This window comes from Chaetodon auriga, chromosome 6, assembly GCF_051107435.1.
Source record: "Chaetodon auriga isolate fChaAug3 chromosome 6, fChaAug3.hap1, whole genome shotgun sequence".
In the NCBI taxonomy this organism is placed as follows: domain Eukaryota; kingdom Metazoa; phylum Chordata; class Actinopteri; order Chaetodontiformes; family Chaetodontidae; genus Chaetodon; species Chaetodon auriga.
In genome coordinates, this window is record NC_135079.1 from 12,124,138 (window position 1) to 12,148,407 (window position 24,270).

A 24,270-nucleotide genomic window follows, 5' to 3' on the forward strand; every position below is an offset into this window, starting at 1 on the left:
TTCATCTTTGTAATTAGCACTGAAGCAGCATTTCTTTTATTTCAAATGAATGCATGTGCATAAAAATCAATCTTAAGCAGACTGTTCTAGCAAGGCTGTTTTTCTTTGTTATTTATGATGTTAAAATTCCTTTCATGCATCTTAGCCGGGGTGAGAGGAGCCTAATGCTGCTAACCTTGAGAGTTAGTTTTCAGCCCGGCCTGCACAGGTTCCTCTGGGACATTCAAACACGCTCTATTACATTCTGCTGCCTTGTGAAACCAGCATTAGCGGTGACAGCGAAGTTAGGAGACTGCAACAGCTCTTCAAAAACTCTCCAGCACAGATATTCATATCATTTGTCTTTCTTGAAGAGCACCCTCTAGTGCTCAGGAGGATGCAGACAAGCTTTGTTCATCAGCACAGACATCAGATCAGATGAGTGTAAATGACGCCGTCCCACAAGTGGAACCCCTAATGGCCTCTGCTGGGACATGTAATCAAACGCCTCACACACTTCCCTCCCTTTTGTAATCAAGCTGCGGAGCGCATGTTGTGACCATCTTTGTTATAACGCTGCCTGTTCCCTTGTCTCATCAAAATTCCACGCACCTCTCATTTTTCATCCTTTGTTCCCTGCCGGGGTCCCTAGATGCCACAGTCGCTCTCCATGGAGCAGAGGGGAGTGTGACTTATATGCTGTGACCTCTGACCCTTCTTAATTCCCTGAGTCTACAGCGCAAGCAATGCCGTCACTGTTTACAGTCTTTTCTGTTAATACAAATTCCACATGCCTCCATATGTGCAACCCGGGAAACAAAGTTCAAAGAACTTGACGACACCATACAGTCCATATCATGAGTGCTGAGTAAGCCATACTGGTGACAGCTCTTATCAGCGGCTGTCACTGAGAGCTCCTTTTTAGTCACCCTAGGTCACATTAACACCAGAATGGTACTCCACTCTCATCTCACCTCTGCTGGGCTGACACAGGAGGAGGATAAAGGTGATAAACCACACAAACAATACTCCTCTTCTAGCCTGCTGCCGGCATGCTTGCCTAGCAGGGAGATCTGATTACAACTGAGAAGAGAGCAGCTTGGTGTTTCATGGAAAAGCAGGTCAACTGGAGAGTGCTGTCAGAGCTCTGGAGTCGCCAGGCTGATGGAGGAGGAGGAAAAGCTACCCGACGTGGCCGGGAGAGACAGAGGTTCGTCTCCAGCCGTACAGCAATGGGGCTTTATTTACTCCGCCATTATGAACAGAAAGGAGAGGAGAAGCGATGGAAGTGAGAGGACTGAGGAGAGGACTCTAGGGAGAGATGTATTAGTGTTGTCTGGAGCTCCTCCTCACCTTCTACCTCTTTTCGGTTTCTCCCCCCGTCTCCCTCTGGCTCACACACAAGAGACAGAGCTGCCCCACTGCCAACACCTAACTCCTTATGTGTTTTTCTGTCCTCAGTGTTTGAGTCAGACAAAACGCAAAATCAATAATGCTTTTTCTCCCCCATTTCCTCTTTGATGCAACTTCAAAAAGCCAATGGACAGCCCTCCAGAGGCCCGCAGAGGAAAAAAGCCAATGGTACGAAACAAGCTCAGAATGAAAGTACAGGGGAAAAAACTTCACCCTTCACTCTCTTAAAACACTGTTAACTTCTGAGCCCCAAGTGGCACAGCCTATGAGGGTAAAGCAGGGCACGTGAGGCTGAGCAAATGTTGTTTATTCTTATTATTAATCAATGTATTTATACAGTTTTTTAGCCTGTACACAAAATTTCACCCTGAGTTTGCGTATTAGTATTTCAAATGACCACAGTTCATTAGAATGTAAAGCAAAGAGTGTCTGTGAACAGTCTCTCCTCTCTGTACATATTCTACAGAGGAAGCTACAGGAAGAAAGAGAAAAAAAATGAAAGTGAAATGTTCTTTAACTCCATGGACTGTGGTATATGATTATCTAAGGAGTGCTGACAGAGGAAGTATTCTATCAGCAGCTAAATGCTGCATGACAGGGAGACACTTCAAAGGATCTATAAGTGACTCCTGAAATACTGAGTGAAAGTAAAGTAGGAAATTACCCTTAAGTTAGAGGCATTTGACTAAGCCCAGCTCGGTGTTTCACCTGACTTGGGATCCAAATTGAGAACCCTGCCTGAACTCGGTGCGAACGTTGCAGAATGAACAAAAATCATCTCCTGTAGCCTGGCGGTTATCTCAAGCCGCTGCTGTTTGTTGTACCGCGCTGTTTGATTGGGCATAGGACAGGAAAGTCATTTAACCTTGCCTGTGATTGGACTAATCTGTCAAAACCACGAGGTGTGACTGACGAGACGAGATGACTGACAGGGCTGTCTGGCACCCTGGTAATGGCTCGGATGGAGTGGTAGATTAATGTTTGTACAGCGTAAAAACTGAACTCAGACATGGCTACAAAAAGACTTTTCACTGTTAGAGTCTCCTCTATGTACTGTAGGGGCAAATCAGTTCCACAGTAATCAATACCCCCATGCTGAGAAGCTATCAATACCCTTTAAACTATGGTTAGTAATTAAAGTACTTCTGCAAAGTGATGCACTGCGTTTGTATGTGTTACACAGAAACAGATCTTATTAATTTTATTTTGGTGGTATTTCCATTTCTGCTTATTTTCTGCTTAATGTCAGGATTTATTTTTGCTGTTGCCATCACATATGTGATAGATTATGATCATCCATTATGTGATTTATGTTATTACGTACAGGCTGGCCCATAGCAGTCAATAATAATAATATCAGAAGACTTATTATGAATAAAAAAAGCAATAACATCATATGCACAACACTCATTAACTATTGGTAATTCCAAACAAAAAACAATATCAAATTCAGAAATCACTCGTCTCCTCTCCTCTCCTCCTCTCCAGAGTGCACCTGCCTATCCTCCCAACTTCTATGGAGCCAAATCAAAAATCCATGCTCTCAATGGGCAGTCAATATCTCATTAACCAGTCCCTCCACACACAGCCAGGCAGCCAGGATGTTCGTCTGAGTGTGCACAGCACAGAACTGGCACACCTCGCACACTTTAATAACCTGTGGGGACGCCATTCCACTTCCTCAGCCAGCTACGAGGCAAGAGAGAGGGCTGAAGCACACACCCTCCGTCTGTCAGAGTGACTCTTGTTTGTCTTGCCTCTGCCCAGATATGATCTTTTTTGACTAACATGTAAATGATCCCTTGAGGAAGGGGAAATTACATCAAAACATATTTCAAAAATGCTAATTTTATGAGAACTGCAATTTTAGGGTTCTACAGATTTTCATTTTGTATTATTAATATTGTTACTGGACTTACGTTAATGCTCAAACTCAAATTATTTTAATGACAGTAAAATTTAAATGATTATTTTTAAAAATCACATGTAAAAACTCTTCTTCTTAAAATACTCTTGTATAATTGGGTCTTTTATTTTAAATCCTTGCAGGTGACTGGTGCTATATTTACCTTCCCCTTAATCTGTGGCGATTTTTCCTTTGGCTCGCCATGTCCTCAGTCCCTAACTGGATAATAGCCAATCTTGTTAACCTCTGCTTTAATGTGTGAGAGCCTGCAGCATTGGGTACTGAGCACTTCAATCGGCCGCTGATAGAAAGAGACAAAGAGTACCAAATCTACAGCAAATATTTACAGCCTTGTTAACATAGCCTTAAAGCGCCTCTCACAAGATATTTGGCTTTACCTTCTCTACGGCCCCAGAACATTTTTTACAGTCTAGTACACACTCGTGCTAAATCACATATTTATGTGCAGTCTGCATGCACTGTAGTGACTTACTGGGCCCTGCTTTGGACAGTTTTAAAGCACTGCTGCTGCAAAGACCTCGCCACAATAATGCAATTTTTTAGGGCTTAATTATATGTACAGTGGATGAGACACTCTTTTTACCTTTTTCTGTTGATCCACACATCAAACAACTTTCTTTAATTATGTAATTGGAATTTTCATCTTAATTGTGCTGAGTAGGCTGGCTAATTTGCATGGGGTAATGAGAGGGATGTTTCCATTACAGGTAATTAGGTACTTGAGAGGCAGTGGTGTGGTAGAGAGGCTGAATAGAGAGGGAGAGGTGGGTAGAGGGGAGTGCAGGGTAGAGACAAAGCCACAGAGACACATAGCGATGTTTGGTATAATGTAATAGCGTTATTTTGTAGTGTACAGTAGAAAAAACAATAAAGAGAAATTGCCAAAAAACGGCACGTGCAGCATGAACGTGTTACAATATTAACATAACAATAAGGAAGTGCATGCCAAGGCGGCGAGTCATTGTGCTGTTTATCCATTTCGCTGACCATTTTCAGGAAGAAATTACAACTGCCATTTGAATTAGTTTCCAATTATGCAGCTTGTTCACATTTTAATTTAATTTCTGACATTGTCACACTATCATGTCATGACACCTATCAAACTGAAAGCACCAGTGAGGGGTAGGACAGAGCTAAAAGAAGACATAAATACAGGCAAACAGAAACTGGCTCCGAAACAGGTTAACTGCAGATGACGAATGCAGGAAATGTCAGTGTGGCTCACCTCTAATCATCTGCCTAAATTCAATTAATTTATTCAATATATTAAAAAAAAAAAAACACTGAGTCAAGAGAAAAAGAAATATACACATTAAAATACCATGTGCACATCACACTTTAAAGGAAAGTCACAGAAAAGCTGCACAGCACAAGAGACTCGACTCTGTAGGAAAATGCATGATTTCACAAAGCCCTTCACTATAAATTGCATATAAAGGACATAAGGTCAAAGGCCATTTTTCATATGTGTCTCACTGGAAATAAGACACAAGACTGCACTCTCTCTCAATTTCACACAATTTCAACAATGGCTGTGAGCCTCACTTTGTAAATGAATTCTTACACTGTGGTCAATAGAAAAAAAAAAAAGAGAGAAAGTATCGCTGTGGTCAGAGTTGCCACTTTCACACAAAGAGGGAGATACTCAACAGCATGTAGGTGGCAAATGTAATATGTAGAAATATAAACTGAAACTTAGTTAAACTGTACGGGTTACTATCAATATTACTAATTCTAACACTAATTAGAATTAGAACATTTATACTGATGCGAGTATTTTGAATATATTCCACTGCTTTTTTGTCTTGACAGTAAATATGATAAAAATAGCAGAAATGCAAATGTATTTTTGGACGGGTGGGACTACAAGTATCAAATTATCAGTACTGACATTTCTCATTCAACACAGAATGACAGCTGCCTGTGCCTCATCACGGTTATTGCATTTGATTGTACCACGAGTGCGTGTGAGCACATATGTTTGGAACTGGCTGTTCACATTTCTCTATATGCAAGAACGAGAGCGTATTCATATGTGTGAAAAACATGATTATGTGCATGTTTGTATGTGCAAGCATGCATGAGAGAAGTGTGTGCTGTATGTCTGAATGCACTTGCAGTGTCTGTCTGCGTGGATGTGTGTGTGCGCATGTATGCCTGTATGATGGAGGGGGTGGAAGAGCCGGGATTAAGCATACTAGATCAACATCAGAGTGACTGGGAGGACCCAGTCCTGCTCTCATGGCCACACATGTAAACCCGACTACCCAAAAAATAGGTCAGTGGAACACAACACACACACAGATATATACACACACATGCACCAGTATCAACTCAAAGAATCACAGTCTGCCAGTCGCGCCAGTGCCTTGTCGCCCGTCTGCGACCCATGTTCAACACTGCCACGCACATCTTCCCGCGGAACAGACACGTCCTCTGGACTGGAACAACAGGATTAAGAACGGGGCAGAAAGGAATAGCGACAGTAACCTCCCCCCACACGACCCACACGACCCTCTGCCCCCCTCTCTCTGCATGCTACCTCACATCTATGCCAAAAACAAACAAAAAAAAAAACTTCTGCTCTGAAGCTCAGGAGCTGTGCTTGTCAGAGACGTGCAAAGATTACGCCGGCTGTGGTTTCCACAGCACCCCACACAACAGTAGCAGTGAGAAAAACACACTCACACTAATAAAATCAAAGCAAAGAGCCTTTACAGATTTGTATAGGTTAAAGAATTCAAGCTCAGTTCCTCTTCCTGAATTAAAAAAACAAACAAACAAATTCTGTACATGCATTAAAAAGAAATATTAGAAAAGCTTAATTCACTTGCATGCATTCAATACAGTATTACTGTATTTCTCCCTCCTTCCCTCCCCTCTCTCTCTCTCCCTCTCTCTCTCACTCTCTCTCTCTGTCACACTCATGCCTTGCAAATGAAATGCAAAGAGTTGGCAGGCTATGAATAGCGGAGCCGTACTTCCCTACTTGTTACTCAGGGTGCAGGATCAGCATGCATTTTGCTCTTACCTTTCATAGCTGAAATCACAAAATACATCATTAAGCTTCGAGTCCATAAGAGAACAACTATCACCAGCGCAAAGCCCTCCACTGCTGTCTCAGCAGCAGCTGGCCAGCACAGCTCTGTCTCTCAGCCTCCGAGCATGACCACACCAGAATCCATGTGACTGTGACATCAGTGTTCATGTCTGACTGCTCCCCACCCACTAGCCTTTGATTGGCACAGCATGCAGCCAGTAGGGGCGCTGAGAGCTCAGGCAGGGAAGCTGGCCCTCTTCCCACTGATTGCAGTCAGAGCCTTGTATACCGGCTTGCTAGACACAGCACACTCTCGCTATCTTCTGTGGCTTATCTTTTCAGTGCAAGGATAAAGTCAGAAGCAGTTCTAGCAGACACCAGTTGTTCACGCTCTTGCTCTGCCCCCGCTTCTACTCTCTTGGTTTTCTGCTTTTAAAAAAATGGTGCAATGTCAAGGATAAGAAAATAAAGGCAAAGAGGGGATAAAAGGCTAGACGGGGATGAGTGAGGAGCGGAGGAAACAACAGGGAGAGGAGGCACCAAACAGAAAGAAGAAGTGCAGAGGATGGAGAAGAGGGGATCTGTAATTTTTCTGTGGCTCAAAGATCGAAGCGCTCCGCTCCCTCTCCTCCTCCTCCTCCTCCTCCCTGTCTGTAGATATGAGTGATCAGTGTGAGGCCAGATGTCTGCGAGCAGCGGTGGGCCCTGCACAGAGAGAAGATGAGTGGAGCCTCAGCTTCTTCCCCTGACCTCTCAGAGGACCCGCATGCCCCCCTCTCCCTCTCTCTCACACACACTCCGACAGCTCTCACGCACTCTTTTCGACAGGTGAAGAAGGGGAGATAGTGACGAAAGGGTTTGGATGATCCCCTCCACCCCACAGCGACCGGGCGATGAGTTTCTCGCTATCATTTCTCCCTCTCTCCCTCCTGTGCCCCTCGCTCTCGCCCCCTGCTTCCCATTCCAGTCCCTACTTCTCTCTCTCTCTCTCTCTCTCTCTCTCTCTCTCTCTCTCTGTCTCTCCTCCCCCTCTCCTCGCTCATCCTCTCTCATATGATAATCTGTTCTGACTCCTAACCAGCTGCCTCTCTCTGATACAATATTCTGGTTTTAGTGCAATCCAGCCTTGGCCAATAACCACGTTGCATTTGGCATCTCCATGAATAAGCTGGCGCTCACATCATCTACAAGACAAACATCATACAGCTTCGGTTTCAGGCGCCGCAGTATTTGAAATCTAGAAATTAAAGGCAAAAAATTTTTTTTTACACCACCAACATTTCAAATTTGGATATTTTAGAGGCTCATTTCACATTCTCTCTGCTTGTTAGATATTGATAACACTACAGCAGCACTGTGCCTTTGCCACGGTACTGTAACGCCTCCACAGGGCAAGAGTTTCATATTAATGCAATTGTAAGATACATTTCGGTTATTTATTTATTCCTGTTTTACACACCAAACATCTATATTCATTTGATGGCATCTATTCTGCTCATTGAATAAAGGTACTTCTAACCACATATGAAATGGAAATGAGGACTCAGCAGCTTGCAACATAAATCTTCCCATGACAATGTTTCATTAGGACCTCTATGATCCATTAGAGACACTAAACACATTAACTCACGCTGTGTCAACACTGGTCTCTTATTGCACACCGTCTAATGAACAAAATATCATTCAGAGGCTGATAGCATCAAATGGAGCGTGCCTGGGATACAAACTATGCGTAGACAGGCCCTGGCATTCTATTCAAAACAATGCCATGTCAGACAGCGCAGTTGTCTCATTTCGATTTTTGGCGTCTTCCCACAAGATCTTCAAAGTTCACCAGATGAGTCAGGGCCAAGGCCCACGCAGGAAGATGTTTAACTGCCACTATCTGTGGTCGGGTGCTGTATCAGTCTCTCCAGAAACAACCGGTGGCTCGACGCGCTGTGGCTTAACGCTGAGCTATGGTTAAGGGGAAAGCAAAACAAAACATGATAGCAGGGGTTGAGTCTGTCGGCTGGTTATCCAAGAACATCTGAGAGGAGGATAACATCATGTTGGAGAGCAGGAAGCAGCGCATGTTTTGTCTGCTTACAATCTATGTGGCGAAGAAGTGAAGATCTCAGACGAATCCCTACAGGTGGGAGAATTACTGAGCAACTAAATGGCTATTTTAAATAATAAAAAAGTGAAACCTATGAAATGTTGCACCAACACTGAGGTGGCACACAGAAATAAAAAAGACAGCAGCCTTTCCCAGAGCTTCTCAGTGAACTACAGCTCTAAAACGACCCCGTACTCGTCTTCTGTACTCACTCACTTTCACGTTTAAAGGGCTGGCTCACCCAAATGACAAAACAACAACAGAAAACTTTCTACCAACAGTTGATGTGAAAGCTGTTGACAGTTCTGTACATCATCCAGGGTAAGCTGAACACTTCCTGTGGACAGAGACGTTGCGGTTGAAATTCTCATTTTTACACCGACCGTGAACCACGTCCACGGTTGAAACCTGGCTGGGGATTTTTGCTGCTGTCATTCCCCGTGTCTCTGTCCCTTCATTTCCTGTCACCTCTCTACCGTTGCTATCTTATGAAGACATAAAGAGTTCAAAAAAAAAAAAAAAAAAAACCCCAACATGCTGAGCACCGCAAGCTAAATTCTATACATCTCCATTTTATTGAGCCGGCAGCAGAAATCTCTACAGACGACAAAAAATGTATATATTTTTTGTTATTTTGGTGAATAATCCCTTTAAGAAAAACATCCAACTAACAAACCAGTCTAGCTGTTGTTATATCCTTTCAGCTCTGCAAATATAGTGCCTCCAACTGTATATAATTGTGCTTAAAAACCCAGGCCTCCCTGAGGAGAAACGCAAAGCAAAGCTGCTTCATTTGCTCTTGATCACACTCTCCCTTGACTGCACCACATTACCACTGACAGTATGCCAATACCATGCTGATACTTGTTCATTAGGGTATTGATTAAGCCACAAAGGCACTGATGGCCAAATGTCTCGGGGTATTAATGCGCTCATCACTGATGTGTATGGCTGAATATGAAACAGAAATCGTGGCGCTGAAGTTGCAGTGACTCCAGGAGTGACAGAGTGTCTGTCAACACATCCTGGTGCCGAGCCGAACCAGCCACAACACACTAAATCTATGCATTTAGACCGGCCCAGTCATGTGTCTCGCACTCCTCTCGGTTTAATTGAAGCAAACGTATTTACTGTAAACAAGCCCTGTGGAATGGAATTCAATTGAGATGAGGTGCAGAGCATCCACGGCTGCCCCAGGAGGAGAGGAGAGGACCAGAGCTGATAATGGCCTCATTAGCAGTCTGTCAGTAGCCATTCCACGCACATACTCACCATGCAGCTGATCCATGTTAACTCTTACAGCTCTGCACTGGCCTCAAACCCGCACCGTCGTGGGCGTGCTGTTGCACTCAGCGGCCTTTGACCCCAACAGCACAGACGGTTATGGGCTTCCTCATTTCATACCGCGATCTTGTTGTGAGGTGCTTTAGAGAATCGAGGCTTAAATTCCACCACAGAGCCACCTGGGTGTTTGGAACTGCACCACCAGCCTGAAGCAGCGGTAGAATTAACAAGCTTCAACAGGCACTCCATGAAAACAATACAGATCAATTTAATATAGATGCCAAGGAGTGGAGGGCATAATATTAGAACCATAACAGCACCGGCCCACACCACACAATCATAAACCAATTTAGGGCCATTCCAGGCAATTTCCTGGGGGCTTCCACTTGTGGGAAGACTTCAATAAATCACACAGACAACAAAGGGAATATCTATTTCAGTGAAATAGAGGACACTATTGGGCTGTGTCCAGAGGACTGAGGAGGGTCGCATTTAAAGACAAGTTTAAATAAGGGCAGTGAGAGTTTAAAAACATACTACATGCGGCTGCTACGCCCGGGTTTTAAGCTATAATGTGTAGCTACAGGAAATGCTGTTAACTCATTACGGCTAATGGATTTTCCACGGAGCAGAACAGCGTGTCTAGTGTAGCCAGGTGGCAGCTGTAGGTAAGTCTTTTTACAGTTTTTACGGTTACACTCTGATCAGATGACTCTATATTAGTGACTATATAATCTGCCCTTCATCCTTTAAATGCACAGCAGACCCAGGGCCAGCTCAGCACTATTCTCTCACTCTATCTGTCACTGAGCACACATACACACAAGCACAATATTTATAGAACAGCAGGGTCAAAAGGAAGAGATATGAAAGCATATCATTCCTACATAGGTGAAGTGTACACCTGTCAGCTGTCACGTAATCACAATCAACAACACAGCACTTATAGTGAATGGTTGACAAGGCTATAGCCTTTTGTTTTACTGCCACGGATATTTATAGAGCTAAATTCATACCCTTTTTTTTGAACAAACACAATAATAAGAGCCTCTGGTATTTCCAAATCAATTCAATCAAATGTTTTTCTCAAAGAAAAAAAAATCACAAGTACTGTGTCACCATGGCAGCAAAGCCAATGTGTTCTGCGTGGACTGACCAGGCTTCACATCGTTTCAAGCAGACTTGCATGCCGGCTTCACATTAAATGACCCCCCCCCCCCCCCCCACGTAGGTATGAGTGGGGTGGTGACAAGAGGCTGTGAACAATATGATAAGACTGCTTCAATGGAAAACATCAAACGCCCTCAGCTGCTTTTTCACTCACTATTTTGTTTCGTGGCAGTTTAGTCGTCGCCGTTATTTCTCTGCTATATTTAAACTAAGTGGATTGCCAGGCCGTTTCTTTCTGTCTTTGGGCACTTCAGAAGCAACAAAAGTGTTTACCCACTGCCCGCTGGAACTGGATGTCCAATTGATTGATACACCCTTGAAAAAAAATATACATTCCACAAAGGCTGTTATTTAAGTGACTGGAATAAATCAGTTTACTTATTTGCTTTATCAGATGAAGAGGCAGTCGTAGGGAGAGATCATCAGCACTGCCAGAGCACTATCCTATATCTCACGCAGCAATTTTTCAATAGATCAATAGAAATCAGATTCAACAATGAATTGCACCGCATCTCTTTTGTGCGAAGCTGCCTTTGGGAACAGAAAGGAAAGGGATAGGAGGATAGAGAGAGAAGGAGCGAAAGGGAACGAGGAGGGGAGATTATCGCAGGCATGGCAGCCTGTGTGAGAGGCTTAGCCTGGCTAGGCAGGGAGGTGGAACCCTGTGAATTCTAATGAACTGGCAAGACTCCCCCAAAACCAGCTCCATCTCCATGGCATGAGGACGACAGGAGGGAAAGGAGGAGGTGATTAGGAAGGCGCAGCCCCTCTTCGGCAAACCAAACAGAGCAGGTCATTTTCCCTGTGATAATTATGGCTATAACCAGGCATGAGGGATTGGTAATGGACCTGCTTATTCTTCATGCCCTGCAAAGGCAACCGCTGAGCCTGTCAAGGAGAAAAGCATGATGATGTGGTTTTTTTTTTTTTTGTTCTGTTGGTAGGGTGACTCTGGTAAGAGTTGCAATGGCTGTTGAAAAGGGCAGCGGGGGAACTTGGCCTTTGAGGGAGAAGTTAACGAATGAACTTCATTATTGAGGAGCATACCAGGGAGACCCCCCGGAGTGTGTGATGTATTACCTAGCGTCAAACTTACACACTCCCCCAACATCACCAATATAGCCCGACATCAGCTCTGGGGGGAGGTAGGCATGTAAACTAAAATAGTTAACCTTCTGGCTTAATGCTAGAAGAAAAGAAGAAAACACAGATGCAAACTGTGATGTGAAGATTTGCATCAATGGATTTGTTTTCAATACAAAAAATCTATTTTAAAGCCTCTAAATTGCTCAGTATTTCCTCTGCTTTTAGGCCGAACAGTTTCGCCATTATTCCCTCTATTGAAACACCAAAGTGAATAATGAGGCTGAGGCTTTTTCCCGTGACTGCCCGGTGCAGAAAACCTCAGAAGAAAAGGGGTTTAGCTTAAACTAACACATATTTAATGTTCTCTCTGTGACTTCCAGTAATGCAGTCCGGTGAGGCAGTCCACATCAACACAATGTAGATTACTCTCATTTCCTAAAACGCAGGTCTGTTCAAGCATGAAAGTAACTTTTAGTAAGTTCTGTGAGCTTTAAAAATACAGGTGACCCACTAGAGGGACTGTTTTCCTCAAGATTGAGGGAGATCTTCAGGCTATGCGCGACGTGCACCACTTAGCCTTCCCCCTTCCCCTCTTCCACTGGGCCTGGATGGAGTTTCTCTATGCTGGACGGGACGAAGGCGCTCTTTTACTGAGCGCACTCTCAACACTTTTACTCTTGACTTATGAGGATGCCATGGGTGCAGGGGAGTGATTCATCACTGGGTGTGCTCCTCTTGCACCCTCACACATTAGTAATGTGGTCCGCTGAGGAGGAGTCCTGTCATCAGTCTGTACCTGGACCCTCTGAACAAGGTAGGTCAACAGGAGGCAGCAGCGGCTGGCCCACTTTTAGTCTTTCACAGCACCTTTAAGTTTCCTCCAGCTCTGCCACAGCTGAGCCTGACGGACACACTAAGACCAGCCTGGTCAAGGGGAGACACTGCCTCGGCGCTGTAACTGGCGCACTCACTGTACGCATCTGTCGACTCAGTGAAGCTTGTCCTGTCAGTGGCTGGGCCACATTAAACTTGGTGAGAGGTTAAAGGAAGGGGGGATATACTATCCTCACTCAAATATTAGAGAGTGTAAAAAGGAAAAAAAAGAAATAGAAAAACAAACAAGAAATGATTCATAGTTTGGATGAAAAGTTCCCAGACTTATCCATGTGAAACCGCCTGAGGGAATTTCATCACAAGACTCCCCAGTCCTCTGTAATACAGCCACGACAAAATAAGTGGCAAACACTTGATCGTCTGTTCTTTCACAAAATACAGAGCCACTTTAAGTCAGCGTAAGCCTTTGACCTTACCATTGCAGGTAATGCACATTTAAATACCTACCTCAGTATTCATGTTTGTCATTTTACTTGTGAAGATTAGGTGTAAAAAGGCTATTTGAAACCAAAACACAGGATTAAGGGATAATGCTGCTCTGTGTCTTGTGAGTCGACCTTGATTCTGTAATCCAGCACAATACTGGAGAACAGCATATTTCTCTCTCTTGTACATTCAATACTCTCACTGTAGAACAGCTCATTCTGATGTAATGGCAAAAAAAAAAAAAAAAAAAACCATAATGGCACCACACTGAAAGAGAACGTAATCTGAATTAAGGGGAACTTCATTGTAATATCTGCGGAATAGAACTGGAAATAGTATTACAAGATTTGTACAAAGGGACATTTTATTGACAGCACCTCTGCAGAGATCAGATACGAAAAGGAGGTTGCATGAAAGCGTGCGCCGACAGTGTTGCTCCGAAAAAACATAAGCAAACTGATTTGAATTACGCAGACCTGCATTTAATAACCGTGGTGAGAAATGAACCTGATCTTTAAAGTGAACCAACCTGCACTCAGCCACAGTGTTATTAAGGACTGTGCCACTTAATCAGAGAGGACGGCAATTTAGCAAGGAGCTAACTATGCAGGAGGGACCCTCTGTGGCAGCAAACACATTATGTGTCACCTGACTGGCGCAGGTACGTATACATGCTCTCCTCTCTTCTCCCAATCTGCCTTATTTTCCTGACTCCATATCTCCTTTCCTGTTTTTTCTTCTTTCCTCGCCCTGCCGCAGACACAGTAGAATGAAAACCTGCCTTTGATGTCTGGAATCCTATAATGCTGAGCAGTAGAAATCCGCATGCCTGTTATCTGTAGAATCTTAATGATGACGGCTAACTTCACAATGGGTTAACCGCATCTCTCTGTTCTCGTGCTGCACGCCCACAGAAACACAAATTAATAGCAACGGGGGGAAAAAACAGCATTTCTCTAATAAAGCAGATTCAACAAAATGTGCACAATGTGATCAGCACAAATGTCAATGTATAATATCACCGAAAGCTTTTGTGAGCACTTTCTGCTTTCTTCTCTGCAGATGTAACTTTTTTTTTTCTGCTTTAGCTTCTGAGCAGAATGACATTATTTGTCGGAAACATGTGATCCTGACTTCAAATTTATCTAATTGAGTTTCAATAAACATTTGACGCTCGGCATGCAAACAGTCTGGTTTGTTGTGTTTCGTCCCAACGTGTCTTTCTTTCTTTGATGCACTCTGTGACGAGTATTATTGATCTTGAACTGGTGCTTACAAGATGTTTCAAAAGAATTTTATTATAGGGGACATCTTACTCGTTGCATGGTTTATTCAACAACATTCTTCTGAATAATTCAAGATTTAAATTATATATGTTAATTTTACCCGCCTTTATTCATGCATGATATTGCATCAGAATTTTCATATCCTAAAAAATCCACAATGGAATATTTCTGACAATGATTTTTTTTTTTTTTTCTCCCTCTCGGCTTCAGTTTTGTACAATTTGTCTCAAAGTGCACTTCAGTGAGAAATAAAGACGATCAATATCTGATACATGCCGGTCAGAGTGATAAGCTCTCAGCGCAAGAGGACGTTCTATGTGTACGGCTGCGAATGAGGAACTTGACGATGGCACAAGGACATTTAATTACGGCCCCCATCCTGAAGCTCCCACATCAGCATCAGTCAGGATTGTATCTGGAGGAGCTCCATGACCTCCGCCTCTGTCGCCCTCCATGAATCAAACCTTTCATTACACGCTGACACTCTTGCCCTGCGCTGAATGTGTGTACACCATGGGAAAGTGATGAGGCATCGGAAACCTGATGAGTGACGGATAACCTGCGCTTGTGCAAAGGCTGGCGGACCGTGTGCCGCAGCGAGCGCGGAGCCGGCCGTGCCCTCCCAGCCATGCCAACTGCTTCACCTGGCAGACGCCGCCATCTCAGCACAGCCCTCGCTCCCTGGCCCCGCTCACCTGAGGTGGCAGACAGCCGGCAGAAGAGAAATCGCCCGCAGCAGATGGGGCCACTTACTTTGGCTGGTCCATCCAAGCATTGTGTGCTTGTCACATGTCACTTACTCTTGTTTTCTGGTCTGACAACACTTCAAGACAGGGCCTTTCAGTTTTGGGTGGGACACAAAAGGGGAAGGGTGAGGAAAAGCTGACGAGGCCTCTCTTCGCTCCGGCTCAAATTCTCTGAAAGGGCCGGCACCAAGAGAAGAACCAGATTAAGAGCCAACAAAAGCGAAGCACCCCCACGTGAACCCCTACAGTTCCCCTCACCACTCTCCTTATAAAACACCCTGGGCCCCCAGGAGGCGATAAAAAGAAGCGTCCCTACCCGCAAAAATGTATGCAAAGAAAGTACATGTACAAAGGCCATTTGCAATTTTACAAAATGGCAGACATAATGCTTTTACTGAAAAATGAGGGCCTGCCATATTGTGTTGGGGAGGAAAAAAGTATGGCAGCAGAGGAAAAATGGAGAAAAATCATGCTGGCCTGGTTTACGACAAATAGATAGCTCTATTGATTTCCCTTTTACAGTGACTGTCCATCCCTCACTGTTGTGATTACACTGACCTATTTCAAAAAAAAAAAAAAAATAGCCGTCTATTATAGATTAAACCGAAATGTACAAAAGGAAAATACTCTTTTTTGTGGAACAAACAAATAGAGTAAGATGAAACATAACCTACAGTACAGAAGGAGAAAAAGATTGTGTCAATTTAAGCGTTCAATGTTGCTCTGGGAGAAGAGGAAACAACGAGTTCTAGTACCACGCTGAGAATCAAATAACTTTCCACAGAAAGAGCGGCTGCACTTAGTGGGGCCCTGCATTGTCAATTTCAATTCTAACAAAAAGGCAACAACATTAAAATGATTGCAATAGTGCTCAACCGACGTTTTAAACATAATAAGGGCAATTTTATAAACTTGGAATGACGTTTACTAAGAACAACAGAGTGTAACAGATTTGATAATAATCTAATGCGCTGTATGTGCTAACTGTATTGTGTTTTTACTGAAACACACTACAGCACGGTTCAGTGTTGTATGCTTTGTGCTGATGATTCCTCTGCGTCTCTGTGTGTTGCTGTGTGCGCTCGTCCTGCTCCACTATGTCTGTGCTGCGCGTCTCACTAGACTATCTCTCTCCGCGTAGCTCAGGGGACTCTGGCTGGCTGATCTTCATTATCAGCCCTAGCTTAACAATGTACTGGATGCACTTCCCACATGAGTGCAACTAACAAATCCCCACAGAGCTGAATCAAGGCAACAATGTGATGAAATACCTTCAAACAACCACTGAGCATGGAACACTGAGCTATGCAGAGACAACTCACACTGCCCCGGGCGATTCCACAGGAGTGCGCCTGTTGCCAAGCAAAATTAGACAGCAACTGGGACATATTATTCTCCTAAATTGGCAATGTACAGCCCTATTAAGGACCATAAATCTCATGTTTGATTAACTGAAAATACCTCAACTCACAGAGCCAATGCATTAGTATTCCACAACTCAGAAATCGGAGCGGGATCTGCCACGTCGTTTGGAGGCAAAGCAGATGCTTTACAGGGGTAAAAGCTGTCATTGTGCTGTGTGAACACAGAGAGCATTATTGGGATTAATAATGCTGTTAGCATATTTTTCCCAAACATACACCAAACAACTTTTATGGGAGAAATTTCAAATGCACAAAGGCATGGAATCTACAATGTCGGCTTTGTAACTTTGGGTGAGTCTCAATGACTGATGACTAATTTCAATGTAACTCTGCACTGTTTTTCTAAGGCAGTGCAGAAGAATCTAAATCATCTGGTACTATGTGAGCGCGGATCTCTTGACGAGAGAAACTCAATACAAGCTGCGAGCAAATAAATGAAGATGCAGGAGCAAGGCAATGTTTCTCAATCAGTGTAAGGAGTCTGTCACCACAATGGAGATAAATATAGGGTGAAAAAACTGGGAGTCTGTACGACGCATCTGTAAGACTGGAGAGAGGAAGCCTTGTCTGTCTCCGTTTCTCTTTTCCTGGAGGTACGTTTGTACTACTGCCTCCCTCTGGCCACTTTATTTCCAATCTAAATCTCACACACACACTACATATACTACACATTAATACCAGGGGTTGGTAGAAAAACCTGAGGAATGTAATGAAATCAAATACTATAACAATTTGCTTGAAAAGTGCTTGAAACAGTGATGCTTACATTTCTCAGCTTTTGTTAATGCTGCAAATTCAGTTTTTGTTGTTGCTGCATTGGATTTTATTCTAATATTAGAAGGTGTTTCTGTTATTTGTATGGAATCAAATTACCTTTTCTGTTTTGTTTAACCCTTTACAAAGCAAACTGTTAAAAATATGTGACTTATGAACATATGCAAGCCTTTGTCTTGTTGCACAGTCTCAACAGTCAGCCACACAATCAGTTCATTGTACATCTGCAGCTGCAAGAGAGAGAAAGAGCATGAGCCCAAGGTAATCAGGAGATCTGCTCTGTTAGAGGAAGAGCATCCTAGCTACACGACCTGTGTGTGCGTGTGTGCTTGTGTGTGTTAGCTAGCTCTCTGCTATCACGAGCTGTGAGACAGAGCCCCAGACTGCTGATGGTAGATTAGAGGTGAGACGTCTAATCTCAGTGTAATCAGCTGCTGCATCTGATCCTCAGCTCCACACCATCTCTCTCAACAGGTCCAAACAGAATCTCATCTCACAGCAACACAGCCTTGCCGAGGCAGGCAGCAGAAGGTGACGGTCCGTATCTGGTGTCCACCATCGAAGTGGGAAAAAACAAACAAACTACAATGCGAAATTTAAACCCCCCGATCTTTTGCTCTCGTCTCTTTTTGAAATAGGCAGTTTTGGGGATGTGCCAGCTGCTGCTCAAAGTCCACATAACAGAGAATATGTAAAACTGTCAGGGAAATGTACAGGAAAACCACAGCTGCCTTCTTGCTTAGAATTATGGCCTTGTGGTAAAAGCAAGTGCCGGCGTGGGGCCGCCCCTTATGGGGGAATGACGAAAGAAGGGGAGGCCGAGAGAGAAGAGAGGGCTCTGCCTCGGACAGCAAATCTACAACAATTCATGATAACAGCCAGAATGAGGAGAGGACATCGCAGCGTTGGCAGAATGATATAAGTATCTGTTTTCATTTAGTATACTTCACCTTCTGATGGCTCAATGATTAGTCCAGTCATGTGGATGGAAGAGGGAAGTGGAGGAAAGAAAGATGGGAGAGGAGAGGAGAGGAGAGGAGACAAGAGGAGAGGGAAGGAGAGGAGAGGAGTCTGCCAGTGAACAGCTGCCCCTGTAATTTATATTGATGAGGGGACAGGCATGGCAGGGAGCTTCCAGCAGTTTGATCACTCAGGCAGAGTGGGGAGTTAGTCAGAGACACGGCCCATCCCTGTGGTCTGGGTTGGACTGGGAAGACCTCCTAAACACACACACACTTGCACACACATACACATACAAGCAAAGACTGCCAAGCTCACATTACGAGCAGCAGCGCGGACTGGTGTAGTGGGGAAGCCAATGTTTTCACTCCGAGAACAGAAATAGATCTACAGCCTGACTATAACCATGTAGGGCAGAGCAATCTCCCTCATTATCACTCCACCAGCCATATAATCACCAGGCTTCTCTGAAAAAGACCTTCCCTCCACATTCTCAATGACCATTAACTGGCCCTTGAACGTCTTCTTGTGCACACAGCTCTGACAAGGTTCTACAGCTGCTTCCTGTCTGTGAGGCACAGCAATCAACTACTTGTTAAGGGGCTTTACTTTGATTTCCTCACATGGACAAGATTTGAATATTTCTCACTGAAATGAGACAGCGTAGTCCAGTCTCTGCCCAGGGCTTTGAACCCAAGACTCTTAAATCATGCTCTTTGATTTGAGCCCCCTTCCGGTGTAGAGGTGCTTAGCGCCGCACTAATTAAGATAGTGGGGCGGTGGATGGTGGGTCAAAGCGTTTCTGTTCTACCTTGAAGATATCCTGACGCAAACATGAACATGCACACACACACACACATCCAAAAAAAAAAAGAAAAAAAACCATAGCCCCTCCAGACAAGCAAATAGCTTAACACACAATCATGCTGCTGTTTTGACGGGGCTGTTTGAGTAAGGTAGAGCTGTCTAGCATAGAAGATCATATCCTCTGCCCTGCTGTCTGATGTAAGAAAGAGCCGGGGTGTTTTACAGGGCGAGATGCAGCCTCTCACAATCTGAAGCACTCCGACCGCTCTTACAGAAAAGCCCTCTGGCCGTCCCTCTCCACAAGTTTCATCAGAGTGATCAGAGTGAAAGGATAGCCTTCAGGGCTAGTTTCTTCCATTCACACAGTGGGGTATGAGCACACACGCGTAGATGTACACACACACACAGACACACTGCAGTACACAACACAAAAGTGTTTTTACATGCCTTTTCGATTGCACTTCACACGTGTCAAAATACAGTACAAATCTCTTGGAAATCATTGATTTCTACAGGTTTGACTGTTCATCAATTCTTCATGAGCAGACTGAAATTGAAAAGGCAGTGGTGGTTAGAAAAGTCTGTGTACTATTGTTGTAGTGCACAAAGAAGTCTTGCATCTCACATGTGAGACATGTGTCACATACTGTGTCTGTATCTTTCAATTTCAGTGATATGATCTGTACTGGAAGAATACAAACTCTTGGTAGTTAATGCAGCCTCAGAGGCTACAAACCACCACGCAACACCACATCCGTGTTGTTCAGCTGCACGGCATTGCAGAAAACAAAGAAGTGCTTCAGCACACTGCCTGCTACAGCTGTGTGCATGATTATCAAACAGTCATAAGACTGCATAGCATTTTAATTTCCTCTCTGTGGTTATCATCACATTCTCTCCAAGATGGAGAAATACGAAATAGTGAAAGTGGATGGCACAGATATAATTGAAGGGATTGATTTATTACAGTATGTATATAGGCACTGATGAAAGAACAGTCAACATAGATAGAAACAAGATGATCTTATCTCCACTGTACATGAGGCATGGAGAATTTGGCTTTTCCACATTAAGACTGTAGAATTTCTCTTAGAATTGTCTCTTAGACATTTTAAAATTGTAAAAAAAAAAAAATCTTTGTACTCACAGGTGTGTGTCTTCTTTGTTACTGAGATACCTGCAAAGAGAAAACAAACAAACCATGAAAACAGTTTAGATACAAAACAACAGCAAAATAGCGAGCGCAAACTATAATTTATATGGAGCTCTGTTTATACAGTAGTTAACTGATAGTGATCATGGCAATGAAGAGGCAGACCCTGTGGTCCAACAGACTGTCACTGTCCAAGGTCACTGACGTGGCAGGCCCAGGGCAATTATGTGCGTAGACTGGTGTCTGACCTACGGCCATGCTACATCAACATCCACGACAAGGTGGCTGAAACTCTGTGCTCTGCGGGCAATGAATGAAAAATTATACTAAAACAAACAACATTTGGAATGCTAATGTGTTGAGCAGCCGCGCTGATTGGGCCTGAGCACATGACTAAGCCTGTGGCCCAGAGCAGGATGGGGGCACTTTGACCTCAATGTTAGTTAATTAATCCTTTATTTGAACAGGTAGTCTCATTGAGATCTTTTTCAAGAGTCTGTGTATAAAAGGTGTATATGAAAGCACGCAACAAAATCATGATTTTACCAAAAATTTATTAACACAACACCAATCAAGTCAGAATATATAGAAAAAAAACAAAGAACAATGGCATTTTACATTAATGGATAGACAAATCTTCAACAATATAAATGGAATTTTTGTTCATTATTTCAGTTTAGACTGAAAATGTGGAACATCCAAAGTTAAAAACTGCTGTCCTGTGTGACCTGATCAGAGAGAAACAGCTGGTTTTCAAGCAACACCTTATAAATAAATATGCAATACATTTAATATTTTTGAAAATTCTTAATCAAAAGAATTGAAAATGTAAAGTTGCAATTGTTGGATTAAGGCATGAGCTGGTGCCATATAAAATGGTACAATCTGAATGTGCATTACAATGTGGAGCGGCACAGATGATTATTCTTACATGATGAAAACGTAAGAGGACCCAAAACAGACCCCTGTGACACACCTTTTCTAATTTCAAGAGCTGTTGTTTGTACCATTACAAACATAATTATTTATTAATCATTTCCAGTCTTAAAACCAGTTAATTGAAAAATAATCTAGCTGTTACTGTGCTATGACATGATCGACATGACGTGGCTATAACATAATCTGCTTCCAGAAAGGGCTGTGGTGGATTCCAATATTCTAGTCAAGCAGGTAGTTTGGATGGTAAGTGTTTGAATCACTAAGACACCCTGAGCAGCCCTCCGTACATGTGGATCTAAATGTAAGATCAAGCATACTCGCAAGCGGTGCGGCAACTAAATGAGCACGGAGGCGTAGAAGAGGAAGGATCTAAATTATTCTCATCTTTAGACTTACAATTCAAACTGATCAGTTTACTGTAAACCTCTGAGAGAGGTTAGAGCAGCAGAAAAGATTTGATAAACTATAGATGAGATACGAGTAGGGATGTGCATGGTTGCAAACTGCTCATCAAACAAGTGCTCAGACTGACCAGCGTGAGTCAGATCTGGCTGAGGTGGAGCTCGGCTGCCACTGCTCATGCTGCCCTTCCTCGCCCCTTTGGGTGTCAACTCATCGAATGAGCCACTTCACTTCTTGCTGTGACTCCGGCTGCTCCTCCTGTCTGCAACATTGCTCTAATGCCCCGGGAGCCTGACGCGGACGAGCGCACAGCCAGCCGTGGTCCCCAGCGGCCCACTGGATGCTCATGCTTTGCAGGGCGATAGCACACTAATAGATCCCACTTGTCATGCGGAAGCAATGGCTAATTTTTCTACAGCTTGCATTTGAAACTCGGGGGACGGCGAGCTGACATGATTCAATAACTCTCTGTGAAAAAGGCGTCTGGCCGGAGATAACAATGTTTCAGACACGTTTGAGGGGAAACGAGTCAAAGAGCAACGAGGGGGAAAACAAATAAGCCCTTCAGCCTCCTATAGACATACACACAGAAACACATAACTGATATCAACTCCACTGAGCAGAAAGAGGGAAAACAGTCACCTAGGGGCCAGCAGTCTGTGATGGAGCTCTAGCATTGTTCCAGTGCTCAGGGCCAAATGCTTCTGTTCTGTCCAACTGTGACATTACGCAGTCAAAATAAACAGTAATCCAGTCTTAATTCTACACTCCAATCAAATGACATGGAAGCCAGTGGGGGTCAAGGTGCTGCAAGACGAGGCAGCTGTAAAAGCCTATATTAAGGAGTTAAAAGGCTCTTTGTTCTATTGGGTAAGAGAAACCATGCAAGGAACATTGCTGGTGCACTTAGTGGAAACTGTATTAGAAGGAAATAGCAAATAAGCAACTTTTTCCTGGCCTTTTGTCAAATCTTTCACTTGAACAGACCCATTAAACAGACATTCTCAGACTATTTAAAGGGAGTCTGGCGACATGCAGAAGGTGCAAAAAGAGACAGAGAATTCAAAATTACAACCTGTTGCCTGTGTTTGACTTCTTCTGAGATATTAACAAAAGTGACTTTGCCTGACCGCAGATCTTAAAGTTATGAACAACCATTTGCTTTGCAAAATGTTTATGACAAAGGAAATGAAAGAAAGGGAAGTCTGTGTGATGGTACGTGTACAGTATATGTGTGTTTTTGCACAAGGTTAGCCACACAGACCACACTATTAATGTTCACAAGCTGTTCAGAAGTCACTGGTTCATTCGCTGACGAAGTCAAAAAAGATCAATTCCTCTGGCACTGCAAAGGCTCACGTTTCCAGATTTTTCAGAGCTGCAGTAATGAATGAATGTTACTCTATAATCACTAAATGAACAATATATATAGATTAAGGACAATATAAATGTGACTTACTATACTTCTATTGCCTCACTCTGGAACATGCTAAATCTGAATGCGTCCCAAACCAAAGTGTATTTAAGGATATTTATTGTAAAGGTACTCTGGGGAATTTCCAGTGTAAACAACTAGTTTTGTTTACTGGACTTTGGAAGTTTCCTGAGGGCTTAAAAAACATGTTGACTGCATTTACTACCTCATGAAAATGTGCTAATTTGTTTTGTAACCTGCATTATCTAAACCATCCAGCGGTCGCCTTCTTCCTCTCTTTTTTTCATCCACAGTGCTACCTGTTATAGCACGTTACTGGCATCAACTGTCAACATGTAAGACCCATCCTTTGTTGTCAGCAGAAATATGCACCGCATTAACCTAATGCTTGTGGCGTGCGAGTGTGTCCTCATGTGCATGCTACGGGGAACAGCTCAACAAGTATTTTCTCTACAGTGCCACTAGTGGTCAGAAAGTCCCATTAGATTAAGTCAATATAACCAGACGCACAGAAAGAGATAAGCTACACCACATATGTACATCACAAACTCCAGAAAGAAGCAGCCAGCTCTTGGATTTGTGCATCCTTGGGCATGTGAAATAAGGAGCCCCACCAACTGCTGTCCGTCTCCTACCCACCAACTCCCAAACACCTAATAATTTTCTTTATTAATATTTTCTCATCTGTGGAGAGAAAACCAATTCTGTCTTTTGCAACTAAGGTTCATTTGGCCTGTTGCTATGCAGGTTAGAGGAAGTAGGAGGGGGAGGTTAGTGAGCCCACTTCCTCCTCTATGTGTCATTCAGAGCCCTGTGATTGGAGGTGGCAAGGACAAGGGGCCACAAAGCCAATGACTGAGTCAGGCGGTGAGAAAGAAGGAGTTAGCTCTGGGCACTGACATTGGCAATGCCTGCCAGCTCATGTCTTCTCCACTGGATAGTAGGTTCAGAGGTCAGTGTGGAGGTGAAGCTCTCCTTGGCTGACAAACAGGCTGCTATAAACAGGCTAACAAGTTGAGGATCGCCT

The 24,270-nt window shown here is 43.6% G+C and overlaps 1 protein-coding gene across 2 annotated transcripts in view; it reads right to left on the reverse strand.

Annotated features, from left to right (window-relative positions):
- Positions 1-24,270, reverse strand: part of roraa (RAR-related orphan receptor A, paralog a) — a 177,453-nt gene that overhangs the window by 36,739 nt on the left and 116,444 nt on the right. The window contains exon 2 of one of the 2 annotated variants that reach the window (XM_076733843.1): positions 20,462-20,491. In XM_076733843.1, the coding sequence (XP_076589958.1) occupies positions 20,462-20,491 (30 nt within the window). Of the gene's footprint in view, positions 1-6,350; positions 6,499-20,461; positions 20,492-24,270 lie in introns of those variants that run through there. The other variant, XM_076733844.1, reaches the window with a different exon arrangement.